General features: G+C 45.1%; 3 protein-coding genes across 3 annotated transcripts; 2 read left to right on the top strand and 1 right to left on the bottom strand.

Annotated features, from left to right (window-relative positions):
* The first annotated feature begins 1,666 nt into the window (after positions 1-1,666).
* On the top strand, positions 1,667-10,550 carry LOC105900204 (4-aminobutyrate aminotransferase, mitochondrial-like). The gene is made up of 15 exons (XM_031563861.2): positions 1,667-1,730; positions 3,536-3,639; positions 3,929-3,958; positions 4,262-4,379; positions 4,517-4,566; positions 4,677-4,757; positions 4,877-4,969; positions 5,107-5,169; positions 5,261-5,324; positions 5,735-5,883; positions 6,448-6,585; positions 6,923-7,090; positions 7,346-7,492; positions 9,975-10,086; positions 10,203-10,550. Exons 1-15 carry the CDS (start codon positions 1,667-1,669, stop codon positions 10,322-10,324), a joined length of 1,503 nt encoding a protein of 500 aa, XP_031419721.1. The 3' UTR covers positions 10,325-10,550.
* A 20-nt stretch (positions 10,551-10,570) lies between these two features.
* Positions 10,571-11,704, bottom strand: tmem186 (transmembrane protein 186). Its single transcript, XM_031563862.1, has 2 exons — positions 11,587-11,704; positions 10,571-11,470 (listed from the first exon to the last, which is right to left on the bottom strand). Exons 1-2 carry the CDS (start codon positions 11,587-11,589, stop codon positions 10,781-10,783), a joined length of 693 nt encoding a protein of 230 aa, XP_031419722.1. The 5' UTR covers positions 11,590-11,704; the 3' UTR covers positions 10,571-10,780.
* Positions 11,705-16,333: 4,629 nt separating this feature from the next.
* On the top strand, positions 16,334-23,592 carry LOC105894479 (NACHT, LRR and PYD domains-containing protein 1 homolog). Its single transcript, XM_031563477.2, has 2 exons — positions 16,334-16,386; positions 21,870-23,592. The coding sequence occupies exons 1-2, from the start codon at positions 16,334-16,336 to the stop codon at positions 23,590-23,592; spliced, it is 1,776 nt and encodes a 591-aa protein (XP_031419337.2).
* Positions 23,593-24,534: the final 942 nt, after the last annotated feature.

The raw sequence follows: 24,534 nt of genomic DNA, 5'->3' as shown, positions 1-24,534 counted from the left end.
AATCTACACACTTGTGTATATTTGTCTGTGACATACATAATACGGGTGTTTGAATATTTTCTATGAGTGAAAATTTCAACATGCAAGTTCAGATTTTCTCCACAAGATCTCATGTGTTGTTTTTTCTGTGACTTAAAAGTCTGCTCACATTTCCATTAATATTTTATAAAAGTTAATAATTCAAACACACGATTTCAGATTTTTGTTCTGCATCAAGTTTACAAGCTCTCGCATTTTGAAACGGGTTTAGCCTACCTTCATAATTTCCTTACAAGATGTTTCCTGCCTAAACCAGATAGACAAGAGAGGACTGCCCAGCACCCCCCCCCCCCCCCCCCCCCCCCCCATCATTCAGAATTTAAAAGCCCACAGTGTCCAATCAGTACGACAGTGACACCGTTACCAACTTGGCTGAAACCTGTTAATTGGACCTCAACATCATACAGTGAGTTTCTCTCAGATAATGTAATGTAGATAATGTAGGCCTAACGCCATGCCAATATTTGCAGCAAATTCAAACTATGTTAATGTCTATCAGATTCCCACCAACGTGCTGTTTCTTGAATTGATGTATTAATAACCGTTTGCATTTGATGAAGTCTGCACACAATCGATCATGGTTGATGCACAGAGGTGTCAGGACACTGGAGATTAGTTTGTAAACTGCCACATAAATTTACTCTGGCGCTTTGAAACCGTTCGTCAATTCGGAATGCCGTAGGACCGTCGTTCGGTTTTTCGGACGCTTCACAGCATCACACTCGGAGCGTTCAGAGCGCACTCTGGGCACTCCAGCTGAAGAGAGCAACAGAGCGTGACGTCACTCTAACTGGACGTTTTTTGGGTAAGTGCGAAAGTTGCGGGGGAATTACAGAAAGTATTCCACAAATTGCCCAGCACAACATATCGATGGACCGCTCCGTTTTTTCGAACTAGGAGAGACCAAGTTGTAACACGGGGACAGTTGTAACACGTTTAATTTCTCAGGTGTCTAACGTAATCCGATGAAACTCACAGACAGATGTGTGATATCATCAGCAAGTATGTTTAAAGTATGCATTTCAGCATTGTTTCAATCTCTGTCTAAAGGTATAGACAGAAGGCGTTCTAGGGCAAATGTGTAACTTCTATGTTCTGTGCAAGATTTTGACTGCACAATTGATGACAGCAACACGGAACAGGTTAATGTGATCATAGATTTCCGAAAATTATGAGTCGTCGAGGGAGACGTAAACTGGAGTAGGCTACAGGGGGAGAGCTACGGCGTTTACAGAGAAAATGGCACATCTGCTTGAATTAGTGAGGTAAATACAGACACGAGAGAGTATGCTGCATAATAAAATCAGTCACTCCTGCCTATTTTGAGCAACAACGCGGAGTGTTACAACTACACCTGCTCTCAGAGGCGTCATTCCATTTTCAGTGGCAGATGAAAATTTACGAACGCACCGATAGACAAACATTTTTAAACATTTTCAACCCCAAAAGAGAAGGACAAAAACACCAATACTTAAGGACAACGATAAGTCCAAAACTGTACAGCTAAGACGGATCATCAGCAACAGTGCTCCTTCTTAATTACTGTATTAGGCCTATCTCGAACACTTCTCTAATTCTACCAATCACTGGACCTCTTGGACAGGTTGCTCTGCTGCAGCGGTGGAACATGGCCTCTCGCCTCTACAGCCGATGCCTGGCCCTGCGCTCCAGTGTCTGGGTCTCAGCACAGGGTGAGTGGGACAGTGATTATACAGCAATGATTATACTGCACTGCACATAGCCACAACACACAGTGTGAGTGGGACAGTTATTATACAGCGCTGATTATACTGAACTACATGCACATAGCCACACACAGCGAGCAGCTGATTTGGCAGTCTGTACCGTAGCAGTTAAGGGGGTATTTTTTGTTGCAGTTGTTTGTTTTTTACTCTCGTGTAAATTAGTTCTCATGAGGGGCGATGGGTTTATTTTTATATTGCACATATTTGTAGGCTGTTAGTATGGGATGGGTTATATAAGGTTACTTGGTTAAAATATATTCCATTAAACCGTAAGCCGTTGCTTGCTAGTTCTCCACATAACGTTTTTAAACCATGGAATTAATCAAGTTTATACCACTTGTCACAATGAAAGAACACATTTATTTTGTTAATTCAATGCCTGCATAAACACACTCACTGTGGTAGAAATGTTGATTAAGCAGTTTACCGTTTACAATGAAATACGTCATCAGTTACTCTTTGTGCTTCTCCTCCCATCCTCCCAGCACGCGGCAACGAAATTATCCCTCAACGCTACGTGCCCGGAGTATTTCTGTGTCTCAGTGGGTGGAGCTACAGCAAATATTAACTTATGGATGCAGTGGTATCATGAGGCAGAAACGTTTACAAAAAGAGCTCGACCTATGACATTGCTTACTATTACCATATTGAAAACATATCTGTGGGGAGGTTACATTTTAGCATAATGCAAAATCAAATCAAAATGACTGTTTTAGACAAGCCCACCTGAAATGCACATATGTGGGGTGAATAGGGCAGGGAGCTCGGTGGAGAGGTGAGGACACAATATCATGTTTTTTAATCATCAACTACACTGGCCAGTTTCCCCTGGTTCAGTGTTCCTGTTTTGCGGAGACAATCCTCCTCTGAGTGGAGAAGAGCCAGGAGGAGGGGCGGCGCTCTTCGTCTGTTCAGTAACATACACTACGGCGTAAACAGGACTGGACTGGACTGGACTCACATTGTTGCCCCTGTGTTACCTTTGTTTGCTTATTTACATGAGGTCACGTCACCTTCGTTTACTCATCTAAAATGGAAACCTTTAAGTAGGCTGACCTCTGGTCATTTCTGCTGGATACCTATAACTCATGACACATCCTGTTACTAGTCTGGTTGTGTGGCACAGTGGCATGTAGTGCTGCCATGTGTTGCTTCACTCCCAGCTTGTCTGTCCAAACTGATGCAGGGACCGGGGGGGCAGGAGGCTGTGTGAGCTCAGTTTGACCATTCGGTCCAACGCAGAGACTGAAAGGCAGTCTAACGCTGTATAACACAATGTGACAGTTCTGCCACAGCTTGTCCAACCCAGGTGATTAGCCAAGTACCTGAAGACTTACATGTCTTACCTTTACCTATCTTTTTGGTTATGAAACAAATCCTAGTCATGCTTTGCGTCGACAGTGTTACCTTGTAATACGACTCTTGTTAAGAATTTCAGCAGAGGCAAAAGTGCATCTGAGCATCACAATGTATTTGTCAGGTGCAGGTTACTAAATCAGTTACACATTCAAAATAATCTATAGTACCTACAAGTAATCTACAAGTACCTTAGAGAAACTAAACATTCAAAGGGTATGAACATTTCTGGCTGCTCAGGTGAGGGCAACACACATAAAGTGTGGGGCTCTCCAGCAATTTTCTCAATATTTTTGCTGTTTTCAGGAATACTGATAACCGGTTGGGGTGTTACCGCCAAACATTATGTGTTTACTCTCATTGTTTCAGTTCAGTTTGTTGTGTTTTTGCTGCAGGTTCGCGCCATATCAGTCAAGCAGCATCGGTCAAGAAGACCCTGGAAGAGTCTGAGTATGATGGCCCTCATATGAAGACTGCGGTCCCCGGGCCAGTGTCACTGGTACTCTACACAAATATCACATGTGACATATCAAATATCTACTATGACACTGATTTAGCTATTCTCTCCCTGTGAATGGTTACCAGATATTTGTAAGGAATAATGGTCACAACCACACTGCCCACCTAGTGGTTAATAAGTTATCACGTTTGTAGTGAGGTTGATGAGTACATGAACTTATCCCTGAGGACAGCGTACAGGATGTTTTGCTTTGCCAGCATGGGTCACCCTGTAACATTCCTGTCTTAACTGTCGTCCCCCTCCCACCCCCCACCCCACCCACCCCCAGGCATTGCAGAAACAGCTGGGAGAGATCCAGGTGAGCACAACGAATATGTTGGACAGACACAGACACTGATCTTGACCTGGTACAAATCGCGTTAGGCTTTTTAATCCTTTTAATAATGGGAAAGACAATTTCCCCCTGAAATGCTCTAGCAGCACAGCCTACACTGAATTCATTTGAGTCCAAATGTCAGTCCAATCAGTGTAGAATAAGCAGTGGAGCATGTAGATCTACATCAGTGTAGAATAAGCAGTGGGGCATGTAGAACTACATCAGTGTAGAACTCAGTCAGAGGGGTGACTTCAGCACAGTCTGCTCTGGTCTCTTCTCCCTCAGAATGTCCAGTCGCTGAACTTCTTCTGTGATTACGAAGAGAGCAAGGGGAACTACCTGGTGGATGTGGATGGAAACCGCATGCTAGATGTCTACACTCAAATCGCCTCCATACCTATTGGTAAGAGTGAAGACAAGATCCTCTCTCTAGAGGTTTTATGTTTGCATAAGGTAGTTAGTCAGTGATTCTCATTGGATGAACATATCCCAATAGGTGTATACAATCAATGATGGCCTTCATACTTTATTCATTTGCAGGGTACAACCATCCTGCCCTTGTGAAGGTCGTGACCGATCCTCATAATCTGGTAAGGCTAACGAATGCATTCACTACCAGTTACATGAGTAGGAAAACCAGTTCTAGTTAAAATCAAGTATCATCAAACGTAATATGAAAGGAGGTTTACATCTCTTTCAGAGTGCCTTTGTTAACCGGCCAGCTCTGGGTATGCTTCCGCCCCGGATGTTTCCAGAAAAACTGCTGGACGGGTTACTCTCAGTGAGTACCAACCCTCTTTTGTCAATAACTGACTGAAAACAGGCAGCGCTTTTCTCTTCATTTCTAAATCTGGTGGTGGTTCAAGGCTAGTTCATCATACATGTCTGCCTCCTCATCAGGTAGCCCCAAAGGGCTTCAAACGTGTGCAGACGATGGCTTGTGGCTCCTGCGCCAATGAAAACGCCTACAAAGCCATTTTCATTTGGTACAGAGTAAGTCGAATTCAATAATCTGTAAAAGCCAGTGAAGTATAGCAAGCTTGTTACTGATGATGCTGTTTTACTATAAGTCTAGAACTGATTCTGCTGATTTAAACAACATGGCAATAAAATGCTCGTCCACTCTTTAGACTAAACAAAGAGGTCACAGTAACGCAACTCCTGAAGAGATGACAACCAGTGTCATTAACCAGGTAAGAGTGACAGACCGTTGATGTTGTTTACCATATAGTAGGTTTTCCCATATTTTCTGTATTTAAAACTAAGTGGTACTCTTCCCAAAAGGCTCCTGGTTGTCCTGAGCTCAGTATTCTGTCCTTCATGGGAGGATTCCACGGCAGAACTATGGGTAAAGAAAAACTCTCAACCTTACTAACAACGAATGATACATTAAAATTATGATGCATTATGAAACCATAATGGGAGTGGTTAAGTGTGATGACATTGAAGCAAAGCTTTTGTTTGAAATGTGGTTACAACCATGGTGGCAGTGTTAGCGCTAGATGAAGCCATACAAACATTAATAGCAACACTAGCAAACAATCGAAGAACTGAAACTGGCACAACAAGAATGTGTAAATGTATTCAAGAGCAAAGACATTGCTTCCTTATTGCCAACAGGGTTTGGGAAAAGGCTAATAGATCAACTTTCAATGCACTGTGATTGTTATGGGATCACCAAAGTCTAGTCGTTAACTTAAGACAGCAGGCTCCTGAGACGTCACTCCTTCTCCTGTCTTCCACCTCCATATTCCACAGGCTGCCTGTCCACCACGCACACCAAGGCCATTCAGAAGCTGGATGTGCCCTCATTTGACTGGCCGATGGCGCCCTTTCCCAAACTGCGATACCCGCTGTCTCAGTATGAGCGAGAGAATGCGCAGGAAGAGAAGAGATGTTTGGAGGAGGTGGAGTCCCCACACAGTTTTCATCACTGAGTAGACAACACTGAGTAGACCACACTGAATAGACAACACTGAGTAGACCACACTCAGTAGACAACACTGAGGAGACAACACTGAGTAGACCACACTCAGTAGACAACACTGAGGAGACAACACTGAATAGACAACACTGAGTAGACCACACTGAGTAGACCACACTGAGTAGACAACACTCAGTAGACAACACTGAGTAGACAACACTGAGGAGACAACACTGAATAGACAACACTGAGGAGACAACACTGAATAGACAACACAATGTTGACCTGGTCATGTTCCCATGTTAGTCTTAGGCTATGGCAATAAGCCCTAAAATATGCTATAATATGCTAATATGTCACACATACACATAAAGAAATATTTTCAGACTGACTATAAGCAGACACAGATCAAGGTGTTAATAGTTCATATCCACTGGCTCATTACTGCTATCTGTGTCTGTGCCTCCTTCACTGGTAGCGAGATGAACAGTAGAGTGAACACATTCATTTGAAACTCTATAACATTCCTGATAATCTCTGTCACTAGGTGGAGGACCTTATCGTTAAATGGGGGGAGAAAGGCAAACCAGTAGCAGGCGTTGTGATTGAGCCCATACAGGCGGAGGGAGGGGACAACTACGCCTCTGCTGACTTCTTCAGGAAGCTCCGAGCCATTGCTAAGAAGGTTTGAATTCTACCATGATCATAAATAATAATAATAATATAATAATAATTGTATAATAATAATAATAATTGTATTTATATAGCACACTTTAACAAACAGAGAAGTCTCAATCATGTCATTCATAAGCCTCATGGAACTATAATGTGCGTCTGTGTGTGTGTGGAGAGCGGATAGAGGCTGGGGACAACATTATTACCTTATAGCACATCTTTTCTAGAGAATTCAACGTTTATTGTGTCAGTAGCTGTGTCCTGTATCTTTTGACCTTAGCATGTACACCTTGAGAATTGACCACACAGTCTGAATATTGTTGTTGATCTCCATCTCTTCCCAACAGCATGGGAGTGCATTTCTGGTGGATGAGGTCCAAACGGGGGGCGGCTCCACCGGACTGTTCTGGGCTCACCAGCACTGGGGACTGGATGACCCGGCAGACATCGTCTCCTTCAGCAAGAAACTGCTGACGGGGGGGTACTTCTACAAAGATGAGTTTGAGCCAGACAAGGTATAGCGATCCGGTGGCCGACCATTTCAATGTGATCATTGAGTGATTTTGAGTGAATTGAGTGAGGTTCTGAGTAGCAGCACAATGCTATTTGGATTTGAGACGGAACTCATCTCTGTCCTTCTCCATCTATTTGCAGCAAGATTGCATCAAAGTGACGTTATCGCCCATAGAAGTCCATGTATTTGTCTTCCTTAAAAAAAAAAGAAGACAAATACAGACCTTAATCTAATATGTGTTTGTTCCTCTCCTCAGCCCATGAGGATCTTTAACACCTGGATGGGGGATCCTACCAGGAACATGTTCCTGTCTGAGGTGCTGAAGGTGATGAGAGCCGAGAATCTGATGGACCAGGTGAAGCGAACGGGTCATGTCATGCTCAATGGCCTGTACGACTTACAGGTAGGCTTCAGGAGGAAAAAGAGATGTTGTACATACATACACATAAATACACATACATACATACATACATATACATACACATACACACACATAGTGTGAACGTTTAGAAAACCAAACAATCAGTCTACAGTGTTGTAGCAATAAAGTTGATCTACCAAATGTTCACAATGTGCACCTGATAGTAAGGGCTGCACTTATGCATCTTTTGGAGGTGAGAAGACATTACATCCAATCCTATGTTTGTTAGCACATGCCATGAGAAGGGAACATCAGTAGGGCTGAACGATTTGGGGAAATAATCTAATTGCGATTTTTCCCCCCAATATTGCGATTGCGATTTAATATGCAATTTTTTTGTTTTATCCTAATTTTTTTCCCAACAAATCGTAATGAATGATTTCAATATGACCAACACAATATTAGATACATTTAGTGTAAAATATTATTTACCACAATTCAAATTTGTATTTAACTGCTCATTACAGAATCAAGAACAACAAATCGGTGGCTTTGCCACTGTGCATTTAAGTAATGTAAACAAAGTAATTGTAAGAATAAACACGGCATGCACTTTTTAAACACTGTGCAAAATTTACCATCTTAAAAAAAAAAAAAAAAAAAAAAAAATTATAATTTTTTTTTTTTTAGATCACGTTTTTAATCGCGAACGTTGCGGTTAGAAAATCGCGTTCTATCATATCGCGATTAAATCGCAAATGCAATTAATCGTTCAGCCCTAAACATCAGTACTGTTTACAAGGGGCTTGGTGCAGGATAGCAGCAGATGTAGCATAGCCAGCAGCAACAGCAGTAGTAGCAGTAGAACACACTTTCTCAGTTTGGTTTAGTTTAGTTACGGTGTGCCCGGGGTTTTTTTAGAAGGTGGAAACACAGCAGTGTGCATTTGAGACATCGGTTTCTGCATTCATTTCTCTCCAAATCTGTTTGTGTATGTGTGAGGGAGTGAGTGACGGACATGTAATTGAGGGGCCACAATGTGCCACACTGATTGGGGACAATCCCATTATTCTGAGCCTCGAGCACTCTGGTGCCAGCAACAGGTCGAAGCGAACTGTAGGCTCATTTTCAAAATTGATGCACCGTTAGATTCCTTGGATCAAGAAAAGTTTAATGCACACTGTGGCATACATTTCTACCATATTGTTTTTTCCGTCATATTGGATTTTATCCAAAACTATGATTATTGTTCACAAGCCAGACGAGACGATATCTTGACGAAGCCTAACTAAAGTTATTTGTTGGGTTTTCGATTTGCAAAAGCTTTTACCCATCACAGCCAATCAGCAGCAAAGCCATCAAATCGGAAGTGAGGTCATTACAGCATTACAGCATTCATAGGTAAGAATTTACATAATATGCAGCAGCAGGAAGGAAAATGAAATGGCAAATTATATCAAAGTCAACCAACAATCACAACCCTACTTAAACACATACAGAATCCATTTAGTCCATCTTCCGATATACAAGTCATTTCTCAGTCGTAATAAAAAGGTTAGTCTCTCCATCTCATGGATCTCTTTAATAATATTTATCCAATTATCCACAGTAGGTAAGTCGGTCTGTAACCATTTATGTGTAATTGCTTTCTTTGCTGCTTCCCTGAATATTTTCAACAGGTATCTATCATTTCTTGTTAGTTTTTCTGGCATATCAACCAAATAAAGTGATAGACATGATCTTGGAATGTGCAGATCTAAAATGAGTTGTATACTTTCCCAAACACCATATGCCAAAAGATACGAAATCGGCCGTGGCAAAATCCTGTGCGACACTTTCCCTAGAAGAAACCGGTTACTACAAAGTAAGAGGGGTATTCATCAAAATAGATTGTGGGTATCCAAACAAATGACTTTAGGGCAACCTACCTAACAGGAAGCAATATACATTAAAAGCCAGGAGCTAATGCTGAGTTCCTAATTGAGTGGAGTCAGACTGATTAAAATGGAGTCAGATTAATTATGGTTGTACCATGAAGGGTGCTTTAATAAATATTATTTTTCAGCAAAGCGCAGAGAGACAAACACGTTGAAACCTTCGGACACCTATTCCGCCAATGGTCTGGGAGAATTGTCCTTTACAAACCTATCATGTGAACCATATATATGCGGCTGCCGTATTGGATTTAATCAAAAACATTTAGGTTTCAGGAGCCACAAACCTGGCCAAATCTTCACCAAATTTGGCTCAGATGATCTTGACAAAGTCTCACAAACGTTATCTGACAGATTTGTCCATTACAGACTATCAAATTCGTCGGCAATGCCATCAAACAGGAAGTGAGCTCCTAGCCCGACCAAACTTTGGTCAATTGACTCACATGCTGTGAGTGCTTACAGCCATGCCCGTGACCTGGTGACATCAAGTCTCCATGGCAACTATATGCCCTATTGGGCTGACTGGCCCCCCTATTGCTGCTTGCAGTTATATTGATCTCTGAGTTTTGTTCTACCTTTCACTCCAGGCTCGTTATCCTCATCTCCTCAGTAAAGCCAGAGGACTGGGGACATTCTGTGCCATCGACGTCAAGGATGAGGACACGCGCAACAAGCTCATCCTCAAGGCCAGAAACAAGGGTAAGAAGCATGGCTGGGGCCGATGCCCAAACATGCAACATGGGAAAACAAAGGTGTAGTATTCAAACAGTACATCCTATTCAGAGCTCTTACCTTCCTCTTTTTGTCTTGCTAAGGTGTTGTACTGGGAGGCTGTGGCACCCAGTCCATCAGATTTCGACCTGCCCTGGTGTTCAAAGAACATCACGCACAACTCTTCTTGAACATCTTCAATGATGCCTTGGCTGACATGAAGTAAAGGGCTGGGAAGACTTCCACATGACATTTTTATCTTGCCATACTATGAACAATAGCACACCTACAACAATAGATATGCTGTATTGTTTTTGCTGTCAAATGATGCATTTCTGATGCAATGCCAATCATTATTCAATGTTGCTAAATATACCCATACATTTTATGCATTGTAATTCTTTTAACTTCTTTGGTCAGGCTGAAAGCCATACATGCATCACCTTCACTATGTAAACAAAATAATAACACATTTTCAGTTTCACTGTTATTGTTTAATAAATCAAGGAAGTCAGTTTGAAAATGCTTCTGAAAAGCATGTAAAAAATTGTCTATAACATATATGAGACTTACTGTATCAGTTTCTGCCATATATTATCTGTCATTGACTTTCTAGACATTGCACATCTACATAATTAACAAAAAGAATTAATAAAAAAGAATCAAAACAAAACAATTTTTTTTAAGACAAAGTGCCAAAGACCTTCTCAAATCCACTCTTATCAACCACGTGTCCTATGCGGGTAGAGAAATACATTTTGTCGGTGGTACTATATCGCTTTAAGTAGAAAATCGTCTCGTTTGGGTTGCTGACATCGCTTATTGTCATGACATCATTCACCGGCATGTACAGTTCATTGCGACGGCCCCAGAAAGTTAGGTGCGACACCTTGAGCGTAGCTCCAGAAGAGTCCAAGTACATCCTTCCCACGACTCGTTTGGCGAAGTGACTGATGGAGTACAGCATGAAAGCAACTAACACTGCTATCGCGGTGCTGTTGCTCACAAGGGAGAGGGAAACATCTCCTTGGAGGAAAAGGTAGTATATAGGGGGAAGTACGACCGCAGTGATTCCAGTTTGAATTACTTTAAATTTAGACAGCGCCCGTAAAACTCCAATGGTAGGAAATGTATAAATCAAGGTATATTTTTGCGAGGACAGATCAACAGAGTGTGCAACAGTCTTGTGGTGGGAGATTGGAGGGGCACTATGCACGTATGGTAATGTTGGTCTCATGAAGAGTCCTGCGTGCGTATGCACTGGGATCCGAGGCAGGGCTTGACTGATTCTGCCTCCTGCAGAGCAATACACGTATCCCCGATATTGAATCAATGGACAGATCGCAAAGCGACCCAGCTGAATCGATTTAAGCTGTAAAAAAAAAGCATAACCTACTTTAGCTGTTCTTCACAAGTTAGCACAGTCTATATAACATAAAGGTTACACATACAATTGTGTCATACTTCGGAAGAATTTCGCGAACTTACCATCTTGGCAAGTACAAGATACTGTCAATGTAACACCACCACTAACATGACCTTTACTTGCACATGCGCGTGGTAATTCCTTTCTTCCTGTCCAAGTGCAATGCTGCCCCCTCTTGGTGTGAAGTACATCTAGCAGGGATGTCGTTCTAGAATCTAGACCCCTTTCAATATATTATCAAAAGAATCCATGCCACAATACACATGTGTCTTATTGTCTGATACATCTCACACATAATTATGTAATAATCAGGCTACTACTTTACAATAATACTTAAGTCAACTGTACAACTAAATAAAAGTAGGCCTACAACTGGTCAACTTTCTGGACTTTTCAGACCGCTCATCAACGATGGATGATACCAAACTGACTGTGTTGTGTTGACAGTCATTATCAAAGACAAACTCAGTGCAGAAAGATGGGGCTGGCAGTAGCAGCACCGCAGAAGAAACGTCGACGGTGTAAATACACACGCAACTGAGACGCAGCAGTACTGCATTAAAGCTGCAAGCACACGCAACCAAAAACGACTAACTTATCGATAAAACATAATTATAGCCTACTATATTGTACACATGTATAGTACTCCACTTCGCTTTTCATGAAATTGCTAAAATGTTTACAAACTATAATGGGCTATTCATATTTCAGTGAAAGGTATCAGTTTATGTAATATGAAAAATAGATTCGACTCTATATGACTCCCGACTGACGTGCGACTCACGCAGGTAGTGTGTGCTCTAGTATCGGAAAGCTGCAGGTGTGGGAATTACCCTGATTGAAAATGACTAACAGTTCTCTGCAGCTGTTGTACTTTTTATAATATACTACAGCAGCAACATGTGACAGTGGCGATGACATTTTACAATAGAATGGTAATGTCGACTACGCCACCTAGGGAGTCACCCTAGGACCAAAACTAGACTAAGCTTACCTTTAGAATTAACAAGGCAAACACAACTTCGTAACACTCAGGCCAGAGACATGGGTTCCATAAATATAATGTATTGACAGGTATAAGAACAGGGATAAAAGAGTACAGGACACAATTCCAGCACAGGCTGTTGCCTCTCACACAACCAACCACCCAGGGTTACTTCAAGTACCCACACATACAATAAAAACGTACAATGGCAGCCAGTGGGCTACGACCCCAATACAGAGTATGTGAGATGGCCGAAGCCTTACTGATGGACCAGTGGCCAGGACAAGTAGAGGATAAGTGGAGCAGGACTTTCCGAGAGGGGGAAAGGAAAGGCCCAGAAGACACACACCACACGTGCATAAAACAAATATGCACTGCACTCCAAAATAAGGCAACCTTTGTGCACACAGCAAGGAAAAGTGAGGGGGAGCTCCACAACCTGGGGGTCGACCTGTCGCTCGAGTGAAACCCACTGCACCTGTCCAGGGGGAGAGAGAGAGGGACTGGAATTAGCAACACACTTGACAGTGAAAAAAGGCAAGGAGAGGATTTAATAGCTTTTGCTATATTACAGAGGCTACTCATCTTTAGCAGAGGGGATAAGGTCTGAGAGGACCTCCGGTTGTCCACCGGGACGCCATGGATGGTCAGCGGGGGGTAGCAGCCCTGGTCACAGTAGCCTGGGTCACCTTACATGAACGGCCCTGTTTACACGAACCCTAGATTGCCTGATTTCTGAGAGAAATGTGTCTGGATCGACCTTTCGTTTACACGAACCGGGCGGATTGGGTCACTGAATCCGCATACTTTTGAAGCGAGTATATTCGAATCCGCGAATGAGGTCCATTATTATTGCCATATACAACTAATAGTTATTGTGGAGGCTATCCTATTACCCTCAGTGTGGACGGCAAAGTGTTCCCAACGCGTAGCAAATAATCCTTGGTCCAGGCATAAACTCTCTTTGGGTGGTGTTCCCGTTTATTATAAAGGTATACATTTGTACATAAAATTGGTCCTTTCACCCAGTGCTGTTTGCTTATTAACAAGATGCTGTCGGTGAAGTGGGTTTCAGAGCTACGGTAAGAACCGTGTGTTCCCCTAACTAAAACTCAACTAAAGATGGATAGAAATGGCTCCTACAGTTATGAATAATTTTTGTATTTACTATATCCGTAGGCTACTTTGTACGCACTCATATCCCAATAGGCTACCAAGGCAAAATATATAGGTAGGCTTTTATTACCACCATAATGTGTTATTATGCAGATTAAATGTAGGCTATGTATGATACGTTACTAGTCGGATCTCGACTTCTGTCTTCTGTCACTTTATACGCATGCTCCATGTCTTCTTCTGCGTTTTCTTCAGTTGTCAGTAGCACCACTATAGCGCCACCAACAGGGCTGGGAGATATACTACAGCGGATTCATCCAATCAGCTCTGTTCGTGTAAACGCAATTTTTTATTGACACGACTCCGTGTAAACGCGATTAAAAAAAGTACCGGATCCAAAAATGAATCCGGATCCGGACAGCGACAAGTGTTTACAGGATTAAATTAAAGTTTGAGGTTAAAATGTTATTTAGCTACAAGCTAATAAATGTTGTGGTAGACCTACTGTGTGTTGTGTTGAATATTAAAGTTTCAGTACGTATAACGTTATAGTTTGATGAACGATAACAAGCTCCTTTTACAGTCAAGTAGGCTATTGCTTTCCGGCACAATTACATTACGAGAGAATGTTAACTCCACTCTAGTGTCTTATTGAAATAATTCACTCCTGTTACCATGTATTATGACATTTATTAGTTTGAAGCTTAATAACATTTTAACTACGAAATTGTATTTAATCCTGTAAACTCTTCTCGCTCAGTATTCGTTCGTGCAATTGGCTGTCAACGGTCGATGCTGCTGCGTGGCGGCTCACTGGCATGTCCCGCCTCCTGCCAGTGGCATGTACTTCCTGATGCCACATGCCAGTTAAATATCTATCCCCTACTGGGACTGAGGCATTAGTCCTACTGTCCTATTATTTCTGAGAATACATTTCATGACATTCAAGTATTGTAAGATAATTACAGAACATATTTGAGGGGTTCTTTTTCAATAACAGATATCTCCGTTTGTATTTATATTTTTTCCGGTGTGCACTCTAGGGAGTTTCAGTCAAAACCGATTTTTTCATCATTGGCTTTCATCCATTTTTTTACAAATAACCTCTTCATACGAGTGGTAATATTACGATGTATTTTACACGGTGGTATCAATTACGCGCCGTCTCAAGCGTTTCTTCCTTCTGCGCCTTCTGTTGTGCATAAGCAATTATTATTGTTATAGACACGCACACAGTACTGCGTAGTGTCTGTTGACGGACCTTTACTTTGATACCATGCAAGTGCTTGTATCGTGTGATTGAGAATTTACGGACATAGTGAACGCTTGTATATTGTGTTACGCTTTCCCTCACATCCTCGAAAGCAATGGCTGTAAGTTTTTTGGTTGTCTCACACTCTGGTTAATATGTATTAGTGACTTACATTTAGTTTCTATGAACTGTATTAGTTCGTTGATATGCAAAATGAAATGATTAGTAATTTACATTGCGTGCCAATATATGACTGTTAGTATACCGTTCATTCATCATTCCGTTAACGGCTAACGTGAGCACTTATTAGCCAGCTGTGCTGTAATAATATAGGAACTTGCTGTGTTAGTTAAGACCTTCTAAGTATTTTCTGTTTCTTGTTGATAACAGTTTCAGTCATAAGTTTTCACCAGTACATTTAGCATATATGATTTATTCAATGAAATGATATGATATGTGAAGTGAATTGAAAGTAAAGTGTAGGACATGAATAGTTATCCCAAGGGCTCCTGCTTTGAGCTATAGAAATGGGATCAAATATGTCCACATTTGTAACATGATGGTCCAATATAAGTTTTGTTTCTTGTGTTCCTTGGTTAATATGGGAGTTTAGGCCTCTGTGTAATGTAGGACTTTCCCACACAAGTTAATGGGCATAATCTTATGGAAAATACTGGTGTGTAAAACTGGCGATTGCTTTTGGTGTCTACTGCTTGGCTTATTTGATCGCTTTTATATAACGCCTTGACTGTTTCACACCTTTCTTACTTCCTCTGTGAAACCAAGAGCTCTGACTTTTGAAATAACTCTGATGAGACAAACAGGAAATATTCACAAGTCAACCCATGTCCATATTTGGCAGCAGACGTTGGCATCTCATCTCTCTCCTTCCATTAAACACTGCTTTGCTGCATGGATCTTTTTGGATTTCAGTCTTTCCTGTCCCCTCAAATACCCAGTTGGGTATTCAGTGTTATTGGAGAAATACCTTTAGAGATGTGTATGATACTTTGTCAACTTTGCCTCAGTGTGGAATTTTAATTTTAAATATGTTCATAGATTTATATGGCCTCGACCCAGACCAAAGGACCCTTTCAGAACAATAACATCCTACTCTAGAGTCATGTGACACCCTGTATTACTCAGTGTGTGTGGAACATTCTTGATTAGGCAGTGTGTGTGGAACATTCTTGATTAGGCCGTTTGTCAAGACGTGTCTTCGGTCTAGTGGACTGTTAATGTCATGTCTGAGAAGAACGTGGAATAGCCTAGTTGCGTCTCTACGGCAGCTAAAGTAAAGTGTAGGATATGTAAGAAACGAATAGTTATCTGTAAGTGAGACTTATGTCTGTCAGCAACATATTGTTCAAATTGAAATATGTTTTAATATATGTTCAGTTTGTTGGCATTTATTCATTTGTATTGTAGATGTTCTAACACCCGAGGGTTTGACTTAATGGCGACCAAGTTCAACAGCAGTTACACTCATGGAGACATCCTTACAGAGCGGTAGGTACCCCCCCCCATACCTTGATTTTACCTTGAAAGTAGGCTAATACTGATGAGCAGAGTAATGGCTAATGTTGGCATTTTCCACACCATTTATTTAAACAAAAGGACAACTGACACATAATGGCAAGCAAGCAGGGATCTTAGCCACAACACAGAGCGAAGTCCAGTTATCCAACAGTTTTTTTTTATATGGTCCCCGCACTTCTTATGTTTACGGTGTGCATTGACTTCCATTAATCTGCAGTTATTCGGGCAACCGCTCTTACTTCTCTAAGACAAAATGTTTGCAAATTGTTGCTCCACCTACTGTTCTGGCGGTGAATTGTTTTCAGCACCCACAGCCTTCTGTTACGAATGGTGGGTGTTGTGCAGGACTCAATCGCACGACTCAGCACAGGGGTAGATTCAGAAGAATAAACGTTTACTAGCAGGGTTCGGTACACAGGTAGGCAGTCCAAAAATAGGCAAACAAATCCACACAGGGAATAGGCAGGAGAATAGTAGTAGGGCAGGCAGAGGTCAGAAGCACGAGTAATCACTTGAACAAGGCAGAAGCGCTAAACGCTAGGAATACACGAGGAGCAGTGGAAACACAAGGAACGTACCATCAAACACAAACTTACGACGACACAACGAGGAACAAGAAAACAAGGACTATATATACACACAGGCAACAGATAACGAGGGACAGGTGAGAACAATCAAGGCGGGGCAGACAAGGACACAGGTGGATTAAACAAGGGGAATTAACAGGACACAGGTGAACCCAATGACACACACAACCCGGGAGATTGGGAACAGGTGAGGGGTGGAGACACGGACAACAACAAGAGGGCACATGGCACAGACAAACAAACACAGGGAAAGCACATGGCGGGAACAAGGAAGCACGAGGACTAGACACGGGAACAAACATGCGACCACACAAGGGAGACAAACACAGAAATTAGACATGGACAGAACACAGACCTTACAGTACCCCCCCTCTAAGGGCCGGATTCCAGACGGCCCTAAACACAAACAGAACAAATCCACCTAGGGTGGGTGGAGGGGGTCCAGAGCAAGGCAGGCGGGCAGACCGGACCAGACAGCCCAAAAACACACAAACAGATCAAATCCACCTAGGGTGGGTGGAGGGGGTCCAGAGCAAGGCAGGCGGGCAGGCCGGGCCAGACAGAAGGCTGGAAAGAAGGGTCTGGTGGCTGACCGGGTGGACGGCCAAGCAAGGGCAGAATGTCTGGTGGCTGGCCGTGTGGGTGGCCAAACCGGGGCAGAGTCTTTGGCGGCCGACCGGGTGGATGGCCAAACAGAGGCAGAGTCTTTGACGACCGACCGGGTGGATGGCCAAACAGGGGCAGAGTCTTTGGCGACCGGCCGGGTGGGTGGCCAAACAGGGGCAGAGTCTTTGGCGACCGGCCAAACAGACCAACAATAAACACAACAATAACCCTCACAACAAATAGATGCCAGCGATATCGATTGGTGTTTGGGGTTGCAGGGCCAGTGGCTGGGATAGACGTGGCACCTGGACTCGCTGGTTCATTAGGGCTGGCGGCACCGAACCCTGGGTCTGCTGCAGCTGGGACAGGGAACCCAGGAACACTGGAGACAGGATCCGGAGCGCCTGGGGCCGGCGGATGGACGCCTGGAACCGGCGCAAGGACACCTTGGACAGGAACGCCGGAGACGCTCGGAACCGGGACGCCTGAGGCGCTCGGGACAGGGGAACCTGGGACGCTCGGGACAGGGGCGCCTGGGACGCTCGGGACAGGGGAGCCTGGGACGCTCGGGACAGGGGAGCCTGGGACGCTCGGGACAGGGGAGCCTGGGACGCTCGGGACAGGGGCGCCTGGGACGCTCGGGACAGGGGCGCCTGGGACGCTCGGGACCGGGGCGCTCGGGACCGGGGCGCTCGGGACCGGGGCGCTCGGGACAGGGGCGCTCGGGACAGGGGCGCTCGGGACAGGGGCGCTCGGGACAGGGGCGCTCGGGACAGGGGCGCTCGGACCAGGGGCGCTCCGGCCAGGGGCGCTCCGGCCAGGGGCGCTCGGGACAGGGGCGCTCCGGACAGGGGCGCTCGGGACAGGGGCACTCCGGCCAGGGGCGCTTGGAACAGCAGAGCCCTCAGCAGCGACGCCATCAGAAGGTGCTGCTGGACCGGTCTCGGCAGAGGGTGCTGCTGGGTCTGCATCGGAAACGGATGCTGGAGGATCTTGGTTGGCAGCTGTGGCAGCAGGGTCCGGGTCAGCTGCGGGGTGCGGGTCGGCAGCGGTGGCTGCGGGGTCCGGGTCGGCAGCGCTGGCTGTAGGGTACGCACAAGCTGGGTGAGCGTCGGCTGGGTCTGCTGGGTCAGCGACGGCTGGGTCTGCAGGGTCAGCGACGGCCGGGTCTGCAGGGTCAGCGACGGCCGGGTCTGCAGGGTGAGCGACGGCTCGGTCTGCAGGGAGAGCGGCGGCTTGATCTGCGGCGGCTGGTTCTGCTGTGGCGTAGGCCTCAGTGGCGTCACCATCAGCAATTTCTTCAGAGACTGCTTCAGGGACAGCAGCGACAGAGGCTGCTTCGGGGTCGCTAGCAACAGAGGCTACGTCGGGGGCAGCAGTGGGTGCTTCGGGAGCGGTAGCGACGGAGGCTACGTCAGTGGCATCAGAGGCTGCTTCTGGGGTGGTAGCGACAGAGGCTACGTCGGGGGTGGTAGCGTCGGAGGCTGCTTCCGGGGCGGCAGCGTCAGAGGACGCTTCTGGGGTGGTAGCGACAGAGGCTACGTCGGGGGCGGCAGCGTCAGAGGCTGCTTCTGGGGTGGTAGCGACAGAGGCTACGTCGGGGGCGGCAGCGTCAGAGGCTGCTTCTGGGGTGGTAGCGACAGAGGCTACATCGGGGGCATCAGAGGTAGCTTCTGGGGCGGCAGCGTCAGAGGCTGCTTCTGGGGTGGTAGCGACAGAGGCTACATCGGGGGCATCAGAGGTAGCTTCTGGGGTGGTAGCGACAGAGGCTACGTCGGGAGCGGCAGCGTCAGAGGCTGCTTCGGTGGTGGCAGCATCAGAAGCTGCTTCGGGAGAGGCAGAGGCTGCTTTGGGAGTGGTAGCGACGGAGGCTACATCTGGGGCAGCAGCGACGACCTCGGAGGCGGCAGCGTCAGAGGCTGCTTCTGGGGCGGTAGCAACGGAGGCTACTTCAGGGGCGGCAGCGTCAGAGGCTGCTTCTGGGGCGGCAGCGTCAGAGGCTGCTTCGGGGGAGGCAGAGGCTGCTTTGGGAGTGGTAGCGACGGAGGCTACATCTGGGGCAGCAGCGACGACCTCGGAGGCGGCAGCGTCAGAGGCTGCTTCTGGGGCGGTAGCAACGGAGGCTACTTCAGGGGCGGCAGCGTCAGAGGCTGCTTCTGGGGCGGCAGCGTCAGAGGCTGCTTCGGGGGAGGCAGAGGCTGCTTTGGGAGTGGTAGCGACGGAGGCTACCTCTGGGGCAGCAGAGACGACCTCGGAGGCGGCAGCATCAGAGGCTGCTTCGAGGGTGGCAGAGGCTGCATCGATGGCAATAGAAGCTGCATCGAGCAAGGCAGCGCCAGAGGCTTCTTTGGGTGTGACAGAAAATCTTTCCAATGCTGCATAGGCAGCTTCGAGGGCGGCGGAGATAGCTTCAAGGGTGGAAGCTCCAAAGGCTGCGTTGACGGCGTCAGAGACCGCTTTGATGGTGGCATTGGTAGAGGCTGCTTCGAGGTTGACAGCGTCAGAAGCTCTTCCTAGGGCGACTGCGGCTGTCCTGACGGCGGGAGGCAGGAGACGTGGAGTCGGAGCTGAAGCCAGAGCAGTATTGGTGAGTGAAGCTGAAACCCTGGAGCCGGAATCCAGGCGGCATGGAACCGGAGCTGGAGAGGGAGGTGCAGCGAGGGAATCCCAACGATCCAGGAGCTGCTCGAATTGTCCCAACAGCAGGTTCAGGGACTTCAGGGAACTTCTCCCTTGCTCCTCTATTCCCCTTGTCACGAGGCAGAGAGAGGAGGCTTGTTTGCTCAAACTGAGTCTGAGCACTGAGTCTGAGTCGGCTGAGTCCATCTTTGGTGTCGTCGTACTGTTACGAATGGTGGGTGTTGTGCAGGACTCAATCGCACGACTCAGCACAGGGGTAGATTCAGAAGAATAAACGTTTACTAGCAGGGTTCGGTACACAGGTAGGCAGTCCAAAAATAGGCAAACAAATCCACACAGGGAATAGGCAGGAGAATAGTAGTAGGGCAGGCAGAGGTCAGAAGCACGAGTAATCACTTGAACAAGGCAGAAGCGCTAAACGCTAGGAATACACGAGGAGCAGTGGAAACACAAGGAACGTACCATCAAACACAAACTTACGACGACACAACGAGGAACAAGAAAACAAGGACTATATATACACACAGGCAACAGATAACGAGGGACAGGTGAGAACAATCAAGGCGGGGCAGACAAGGACACAGGTGGATTAAACAAGGGGAATTAACAGGACACAGGTGAACCCAATGACACACACAACCCGGGAGATTGGGAACAGGTGAGGGGTGGAGACACGGACAACAACAAGAGGGCACATGGCACAGACAAACAAACACAGGGAAAGCACATGGCGGGAACAAGGAAGCACGAGGACTAGACACGGGAACAAACATGCGACCACACAAGGGAGACAAACACAGAAATTAGACATGGACAGAACACAGACCTTACACCTTCGAAGAACCATAAATGAAAAAGAGTCAATCGAATCTGTCCGTCCGTCTGTCCGTAACGGAGTCGTAGTAGTATATTTCTGATATTACTGATGTTACTGATGTTATCAGTCTGATAGAGTGTGTGTGTGTGGAGAGTGCTAATGAGAGGAGATAAACGGCACATCAGTTGAGCTCTTTAACTACTTTTACTACTTACTCACGCCGTTGGAATAATGTATGCATCGTTTCACTTTTATAATACACTACCATACCTGAAGGACGTGTACACAAAGAATGTACAAAAACTACAGTCACAGTTGCAAGAAATGTTATTCTAAAACTCCGACCCAGTCTTTTGTACTTTTTTTAGTAAGGGACGTATCTGTCTCTAGTGCTGCTGTTTGTTAGGTCTGCTTTCTGTTTGAAGTCTTGACAGGAGAGGACCCAGAAGAGGCTGCAAGTATGAGAAAATTGTCTCAAGTCCATCTGTGACCGGCAATACAGTTCAGGGAAACATCGGCATCAATTCAAACATTCAACATCATTATCATGGTAAGAAAAATACATTGAATTCAACTGTAAATTATCTATTGATGCCCTGGTTGAGGGTAATATAGAGGACATGCTTCATCTACAGAGCTGTCACTCACACACACACACAAAATTCATCCTCTTTATTCCCTGAAGGTTTTGGGGTTTATGCTCTGGCAACACCACCACCGGATGCTGGTAAATTCAGATTTTATTCTGCGTAGACTTAAATTATTATGTCAAATTAAAACTGAAGCATCATTTAAAATGATAGTCAATGCTGTGTACAAAATTGTTCGTTTGTAGATCATACCTCCAAAATAAATGAATACAAGACATCCGTTTGCTCCACATATAAAAAAGTGAAGGAGTATAACTCTCGACCTGGTGAGAATGTGCTGCTGTCTGATCGCTACACTGAGCTGCTGATCGTTGAGACACACAGAAAGCAGAGAGAAAGAGAGGAGGAGATCCGTTGTAGAGGAGAACATCACCAGCATGTCTTAAAAACCAGGGCCAGTGATACATACAGCAGAATCACTGTTGACCAGTTGTTCAAACCCGATGGCGGTGGAGATGTTCCAAAGGCAGTCATTCTTCAGGGCCACTCTGGACATGGAAAATCCTTCACTGCTCAGAAGATCATGTATGACTGGGCCTCAGGAAAAGTATTCGAAGACCTGTTCCACCTGGTTCTTCACCTTAAATGCAAAGAGCTTAATGAAATATCAGAGGCACACAGTCTGATGGATCTCCTGAGCTACTGTCCAAGCTTCACCAGTGAAACAGCAGAGGTGCTGAAGGACTCTAAAATGAAAGTGCTCTTCCTCATTGATGGCTTCGATGAGCTCAAGTTCTCATTTGAGAAAACTAGCACAGTACCACTTAAAGACCCTTTCAAAGAAGCTCCTGTTGAGGCCACTCTGAGCGCTCTGCTGAAGGGGCTTCTCCTGCCTAAGTGCTTCCTGCTGGTCACCACCAGATCCACTGCTTCAGACAAACTGAGCAAGCTGCTCAGTGATTCTCAGCGTTTCACTGACATCCTAGGCTTCACTGAGGAGGGGGTGAAGGAGTACTTCCAGAGGTTTTTCAAAGAAAAGCTGCTAGCAAAGAAAGCATTTAACTGTGTGAGGACCAACGAGACTTTGTACACTGCCTGCTTCATCCCCGTCATCTGCTGGATCATCTGCACAGTTTTCAGGGATCAAGAAGAAGGACACACGGACATCACTGAAAAACTACAAACAACTACCTCTATATTTGTGCACTTTGTGTCCACTCTGCTTGATCATCACTGCCAGGGTTTGAGTCAGCCTGAAACACTGCTGAGGCGCCTGGGCCAGCTGGCAGAGGGAAAGTTACATGAACATACGGTCCTGTTTGATGAGAAGAGTTTGTCTGAGGTTTTCCCTGATCCATCACAAGCAACCAAATACAATCCTTTCCTCTGCAAATTATTCCTAAAGAGACCAGTCAAACAGGAAATAATGTACAGTTTCATGCATCTGAGCTTCCAGGAGTTCTTCGCTGCTCTCCAGTACCTGATGTTAGAGAATGAGGAAGAGGCACTTGGCAAACTACAGGAGTTGTTTGGAAACCTTGCACATTTTAGACCTGTTGTGCAATTCCTTTTTGGGCTTTCAAACAGAGACCTTTACCCACACCTGAAAAAGCAGTCCTGGGCATCCATTCAAGCTTATCTGCAGGAGTGGCTTCTAAGCAATTTGCAATATCACAAAATGCAAGAGGATATGCTGTATATACTTCAATGTCTCTATGAGCTCCATGAGGAGGAGTTTGTAAGGAGAGCCATGGGAGTCTGGGGGGAGATGAAGTTTGTCAAAATTCTCCTGACGAGTACAGACTGCTGGGTGCTGCTGTACTGCCTGCAGTGTTGCCCGACCATCAGAAGCCTGGAGCTCCATGAGTGCAAAATAACAGCAGAGAAGCTGAGGATGCTGCAGCCTGCATTGAGCAGGTGTGAGGAGCTGAGGTGAGTGTGTCTCTGAAGAGAAAAATGTGTCTTCAGATTGCATAATATACAGTCCTATTGGGTGACCCAGATTTGCACAATATTATAGAGATGGAATGGATATTTTCACACAGCACTAAAACAACTTACAATCATTTCAAGTATAACCTTTATTGTGAGGTACAACAATACAAGAGGTGATTGAAGAGAACAAAAAGTAAATTGTTTCATCACAGTCAAGTGCCAGATAGACCTTTTATGCAACTTTGAGTATTGTTTTAACATTCCCCAAAAATGCATATACATTCTGTATGTCTCCTAAGTAAACCACATCCAAACACAAAACTCCAAAGGACTTCAGTGGTTTTGTTAGGTTGTTAGGTCTTACCCTCCCTCCACACACACACGAGTGTGAGGTTTGTGTAGAGTTGTGATGTTTGTGTGTTTTATCCTTAAAGCTGTAGGCGAGTGTGAGGTTTGTGTAGAGTTGTGATGTTTGTGTGTTTTATCCTTAAAACTGTAGGCGAGTGTGAGGTCTGTGTAGAGTTGTGATGTTTGTGTTTGTTTTATCCTTAAAGCTGTCCACGAGTGTGAGGTTGGTGTAGAGTTGTAATGTAGTTGTGTGTTTTATCCTTAAAGCTGTAGGCGAGTGTGAGGTCTGTGGGGAAATCTAATGTGTTTCTGTGTCTCTGTTTTTCTCCATGAAGGTTGAGATGCACTAAACCCAGTGGTAAGTGTGTTGAGAAAAAATACTTCAAACTGGACTGCAACCAGCGTGTGGAGATCGAAATGATGGGGCCAAATGTCGTGTGAGTGAGTAGGTACGTTGGTTTTAATAAAAAGAACAAGAGATACATCATCTTCTGTTTTTGTATGTAGTCTATACATGGAGGGGTCTGTATGGACACACTGTGTGCAGGACTCTGTGTGTGTGTGTGTAATATTAAATAATAAAAAAAAGATATTG

The sequence above is a fragment of the Clupea harengus genome, chromosome 26 (assembly GCF_900700415.2).
Source record: "Clupea harengus chromosome 26, Ch_v2.0.2, whole genome shotgun sequence".
Lineage (NCBI taxonomy): Eukaryota > Metazoa > Chordata > Actinopteri > Clupeiformes > Clupeidae > Clupea > Clupea harengus.
This window is presented reverse-complemented; position numbering and strand designations above follow the sequence as displayed.

What these genes read in the sequence shown, in the direction of transcription:
- LOC105900204 (XM_031563861.2), top strand. Translation starts at nt 1,667, where the DNA reads ATGGCCTCTCGCCTCTACAGCCGATGCCTGGCCCTGCGCTCCAGTGTC. An exon ending in AATCGCCTCCATACCTATTG is followed by an intron (nt 4,380 to 4,516) that starts GTAAGAGTGAAG and finishes ATTCATTTGCAG; the next exon opens with GGTACAACCATCCTGCCCTT. An exon ending in TGACCGATCCTCATAATCTG is followed by an intron (nt 4,567 to 4,676) that starts GTAAGGCTAACG and finishes CATCTCTTTCAG; the next exon opens with AGTGCCTTTGTTAACCGGCC.
- LOC105894479 (XM_031563477.2), top strand. Translation starts at nt 16,334, where the DNA reads ATGGCGACCAAGTTCAACAGCAGTTACACTCATGGAGACATCCTTACA. An exon ending in GGAGACATCCTTACAGAGCG is followed by an intron (nt 16,387 to 21,869) that starts GTAGGTACCCCC and finishes TTAAAATGATAG; the next exon opens with TCAATGCTGTGTACAAAATT.